This window comes from Hylaeus anthracinus, unplaced genomic scaffold (assembly GCF_026225885.1).
Source record: "Hylaeus anthracinus isolate JK02 unplaced genomic scaffold, UHH_iyHylAnth1.0_haploid 11981, whole genome shotgun sequence".
In the NCBI taxonomy this organism is placed as follows: domain Eukaryota; kingdom Metazoa; phylum Arthropoda; class Insecta; order Hymenoptera; family Colletidae; genus Hylaeus; species Hylaeus anthracinus.
Genome location: NW_026534329.1, coordinates 6,737,461 through 6,743,158, shown reverse-complemented (window position 1 = coordinate 6,743,158; position 5,698 = coordinate 6,737,461). Strand labels below are relative to the sequence as shown.

The window sequence follows — 5,698 nt, the reverse complement described above, 5'->3', positions numbered from 1 at the left end:
CATGTTCAACTGTTGAAAACTATTCTCGAAGTTGTAAATGAAATTCCAATTCAATTGAAGGCCTGTTCTGAGATTATACCAGCAAGGTTTAACCGGTTAACTGATGGAGAAACCATAACGGAACTTACCAAAGACAAGACTGAGGGCATATCCGAATGGCGCCTGGCACCAAACGAGACCTTTCGTATAGATCGCTTCGGCGGTGCCGTTGATGTAACCACCGCCGACCCAAGTCGCCGTCATAGTGAATATTCCGACGAACAGTCCAATTGAGCGACCCGCTAGCATGACTTCTTCCTCGGAGTCGTTGCCGGCCTCTTTCTTCCTGGCCGCCCATATTCCTACGCCTAGGATCAGCACGTAGAATAGAACGATTGAGATTATACCAGCAAGGTTGATCATCTTCGGTGAGTACGGGTCCACCTGCGTGAACTCGAACTGACGGAGACGCAAGTCCGAGAGGTTCGGCGGTCGATCGGATTTCGAGAAGTTTGGATACCTGCGTGCAAATAAGAAACAACGCTCTTCAAGCATCGAAGGCAGAGACAGAGTTCACCGAAAGGTCGGAGTAACGAAAGAGTTACTTGCTGTTAGCAGAGTTAAATATTTTCGGGAATATTTGTGCTTCACGACCTGGTTCGTCGCGATCGATACTAACCGAGGCTTTCGGATGTGAATCGTGTTCTTTGGATAAGACACTGGAACGTTTCGCCAGCATTGTACCTAGCTTAACTCTCTAAACACCTTTTTGTTTCTATTCTATTCGCATCTTTGTTAGGAATTAATTGTGTTGTATGTGATAATACGTTGTATTATTGTCTGTAATTTTTGAATACTCTGTATTTTGCAGTATTATGAGGATTGGAACAAAATAATACAAAATGGAGAAAATCACTTTGATACAGGTTTCGTTCATCTTCTCTTCGAAACAAATAAATTTTTGCTACAATAAAAACAGCAGGAATTAAGATTGCCGCCTGATAAGTTCTTAAGAATATAATTAATTTATATATTCAATGATAAATTTCAAAAATTATATTCTTATGATAAATATAAAGTATCTTGAAGGTTATACAAAAAAAAATGTTATCCTTTAATGACGAAGGAAGTACGACTCTAAGGGGATTTTTAGGAAAATTTGTTTCACTTGAGTTACTTTCCCATGTATTATGTACTAACATTGTCACCACGTGTTATATTTTGTTCAACTGCAACGAAACACGAACCATAAGCAACTGGTTGAAGAAAAAAGCATTTCTAAAAGAACCAGGAAAAAGTGCGCGTCATAATTACACAGCGATAAGATACATGCAAAGAGTAATACCGTGACGTGATCGAAAAAGAAAAAAAAAGTGCACTCGGCGGTTAACCCTTTATTTACCAGGCGGGACTTATAAGTCCCGTCAATTTTATCATGATACTGTATTAATTAAACGCTTTGAAACCTATTGCGACTTTCAAGTCCACTCCTATGAAGTTCGTTTTTAATTGTTGGATGCGCAACCTTTTTTTCTTCTTTTGGAAGCCGGTTAGAAACCACCCATGTAAGTTAAAATGAATCAGTGCTATGCCAAGAGCTCATCTGGCGCACTTTAAATAAAACTGAAACTGAAACTGAAACCTAGAGACAACTCCATAAGATGATACGAGACCAAGATGGACGTCTAGATTTAAAAAACTTGTGAGTAATTCGGTAAATAAAGGGTTAACGTGTTAATCACAGGTAGAAACAACGGAGAATCTCCGTTTCTTTTGGAATTCAATCGTCTCTCGTTAATTGCATTCTGCTCTTCCGGTCGATTAACGATGTGGTCGATGCGCTCGCACCTAATGCGTGCAATTAAGTGTAAATTCTATGTTCCTACCCAGAAGGCATTTAAATCGCCCGGCTGAGTTCACCCTCTAATCCCATTAGTCCCGCTTTACCCTTCTCGGGGTAACCAGCTTTCACATAAGGAACACGTAGCTGTGGTGACATAAAAAAAAAAATAAGGCATGACGCATGTAAACAAAACGGAAAGGTTCAAGGTCTTGAATTGGAATTAAATGCATTGGAATTAACAAGCAAAGCTCGCGCGCTCTATTTAATTAGCGTGATTAGGGTACCGATACGAGATCCAAACAGTATTTTATCCGGACCACACGTACGCAATCCTCGGACCTCTTCTTAGATAATGAAATAAAATGAATATGGTGCTTTGTACCCAAGCATTATATTATAAATAAATTAAACTATCTAATGCTTACGTAAAGATGCACATATATATGTATCTTTTATATGTATTTCAGATTTGTCGGTTATATTTTTGATAATGTGATATTGCTCAATGCTCAGTTAAACACACGGAAATTAATATATATAGAAAGTACAACGTTTAAATGGTTCCTACAAAGAAAAGACTGCGAAAATATGGCAATAGTTATAATACATAGAGTTACGAAAAATAAATTATAACAAACTTAGTAATAGGATGTAAAACATGTTTGTACAAGATAGATTTAAGGAAAAGTCTTTGTAAAGAAACGCTTATGTACGCTTATGTATGGATTAAAACGATCTAGTGCAATGCCAAGAGATCATCTGCCGCGCTTTAAATAAAACTGAATAAATAAATTAAAGATGAAGTAGCAGCCACTTGGATCAACACGTTGAACGCCACGTCACCCATATATGGGCGACAGAGCTTTTCGCTAAGGAACTTCAGCAATTAATTTTAAGAGTTAAGTATTAATGAAAATAAGTGGGAATAGAATTCGTAAATTTGTATGGTAATAGAAAAATAAGTAATACGACAAATATTAGATTCTCTAGTTTTCAACTGTCTCAAAATTTTAACCCTGTAGACATTTCCATGTGAATCAGTCTGCCAGTCAACGTGTTAATACGTTCAATAGTAAGTAAATTTATTCGATAATTTGAATTTGTGAATTTATCTTTGAATCTGGGTTTGCAAACGAGATATTACATAAAATTCTTCACGTAAAATTAATGTAATATTAGGATAAGCCAAGGTAGAACATATACACCCCACGCAGAACGAATTGCATTAAATTTCCTTTAAGCATCAAAATTCTTGCAAGGTCTCTAAAGTAATTAGTAACGAGGTATGATCACTCTCCTTTAAACTCTCGCTTCCACTAGTCACGTAAAAATACTCGAAACTCAAAATTCTCCACGATTTTACTAAACCAAAACCCAATTAAACGTATGGATAAATTAATGTAGCTAATAATGAAATCATGAAAGAGCTTTTCAAATGCTACAAAGTGATATATAAAACACTTCCATATAAATTGATTTTAATAACTCCAAAAAATTGCACAAACTGAAACAACGTAAAAAAGCACACGAACGTTTGCTTCGCCCTAATACCATATTGAATTAATTACATCGACATTGCTTTGCCATAGCAAAGAATTCTTAAAAATCCCGTAAACAGCTAAAGGTAACAGCTAAAGGTATGTAACCCTTTAAGTACCGTAGCTCGTGCAAAGTCTCCGAGGTAAATACGAAAAGGATCATAATCGTGGACGTTTTTAGCAGCCAAGGGATAAGTGGAAGAAGCTCGCGCGTTGAAGCGTGAATGATTACGGAGGAATTTCTTTTCTATAGGGGCACAACAACAAGTTCATGATACCTCTGATGACCCCGCGGTGTACAATCACGCAATAGCGGGGGACAGCCTCACACGGGTACCGGCGGCATGTCCTGATGACGGTCCTTCCAGACGACCGACGACGACGGCGGGTTGGGATTCGGGGGGCAGCAGTCGCCCCACCGGAGCGAGGTCTTCTGGGAGGGGCTATTCCTTGTTCTAAACGCGAGGCCGCCCATGGGCGCTGATGGCCATCGATTTTCACCCAACTCACCGAGCCTGCTGCTACCTTTGCTTCCTCCTCGATTTTCTCCTTCGCCCACGCTTCTTAATACCGATCGCGGGGGTCAGTGCGGTCCTTCACCTGAAAGAGTGACGTGCAGCCTTCCAGAAATGTGCGTATCTCTTAAAAATCGAACGCCGACGCGACTGGAGAACCGAAGAGAATGCGAAACACCTTTCGGTACCGAAGCTTCTCGTTATTCGATTCGACCGTACCACCATACGACAATTACGTCGCGAGACGCCATGTATAGATCGTTGCTTACACGATTTCGTGAAAATTTTACCCGTGTGTCGTATAACGATAGCGACGAGAAGCGTAGTTCGTGTCGGGAAGGAATACGGTCACGTGTATGGAGCGGAAGTGCATCTTACGTAATCGTCGATGGAATCAGGTATTACTTTTCCGTAAAGCTCCGACGAACGACTCGGCCCAGCTCCTTTTCGTCGCCACTGACGGTCGGCCGCGATCGCGAAATACGGCTATACCTGATTCACGTGCAGCACGATCGATAAATCGGAAACTACGTATCGCAGTAGCTCAGCGGCGTGTCGCGGTATCAACCAACAACAGCAACGGACTAAACCAAGGATAAGAAAAGAAAAATCGACGGCGCATACGCACACACGCGCGCGATACTCTATTCGAAAGCCATCAACGGGGGTACACAGAAACCTCATTCGTGAAAACAGGCTACCGAAACTCAAGCTGAAGGAACTTACCCCGTCGACCCGCCGGACGTTTCCGGTCTCCTCGAGCTTCTTTCCACCCACTCACACGTGTCTCGAGACGGTTCGGAGTTCACGCGGCATACGCGGTGGCCCTCGGCGATCACTTTCGCGCGCGAACCATTTCTCGGAGGAATCACTTCCTGTTACTCTTGTTCGGGGATACGAACCGATCGAGCGGCAGCGAAACAAAACGAGAGAAGGAGATTCGGGAGTCGAGGCCGGGAAAGCGTGGCGGTGAAAAAAATCGCGGGCGACGAGCGAACGGGCGAACGATAACCGTGATCGTTCAACCTTGTCGTCGTCGTCGTCCTCGTCAGAACGACGTGCCCTTAGCGTCCTTAACGGTCGTGGAGGCCACCCCGTACTGAACTGTCAGTGTCTTTCTCGCAGTCGAGGACCGGCGGAGGGACGGTTCCGTGATATTGATTCGACCCCCGTGACGTCATACAGACTCACGGGGGGTACGTCCTACCCTCGCGTTCAGCTTCCGCCTCGCTCTCTCCGTTCGCCCCTCTCCGTCCGTCTCGCTCTTTACGCCCACCTTCGCTCTCCTCTCCGCGACCGGGGTGCTTCTCGTACCCCTACACCTACCCCTCCCTCCCTCAAGGGGGTTGAAGGTGGTAGGCGTGGACTGAGCGAAAAGCCGCGAGTCTGCGCTTAAAATACCACAGATGTGCCGCGAGCCCCACTAGCGCCGCGCGTATCAACCGGAATCCAGGTGGCCGTTGGTCCGACGACAGGTACATTGATGGACGAAATTGTCAGACACCGTCGGAATACTTGGACGAGAGCTTAATGATTTATTTATACGCGGCAGAGTATAAATATAGCGTCATTTACATTTTGGAATTATTCAGGCTTTTCAGGGGAAATGAAGAAAGATGAATTGTATGGGGTGGAAGGATGTGATAAATAATGCGTTTGATATTGATCTTTTCAAAGGTGCTCTTATATGCGACATGAGACAATCGAACAAGTGATTTTCAATTATTGCATAAGTATTGGAGCATTTACATTTTGAAATTTTTCAGTCAAACGCATCCTGAAGGGGATCCAACATAGTAATGTATCTATTGATCTATTTATAC

General features: G+C 42.8%; 1 protein-coding gene across 1 annotated transcript in view; it reads right to left on the bottom strand.

Annotated features, from left to right (window-relative positions):
• Window positions 1–5,668, bottom strand: part of LOC128885627 (high-affinity choline transporter 1) — a 16,053-nt gene extending 10,385 nt beyond the window's left edge. The window contains exons 1-3 of the mRNA XM_054139744.1: window positions 4,602–5,668; window positions 3,639–3,960; window positions 129–499 (exon numbers count right to left, since the gene is read on the bottom strand). Coding sequence (XP_053995719.1) covers window positions 129–402 — 274 coding nt within the window. The 5' untranslated portion in view covers window positions 403–499; window positions 3,639–3,960; window positions 4,602–5,668. The remainder of the gene's footprint in view (window positions 1–128; window positions 500–3,638; window positions 3,961–4,601) is intronic.
• Between the last annotated feature and the right edge of the window lie 30 nt (window positions 5,669–5,698).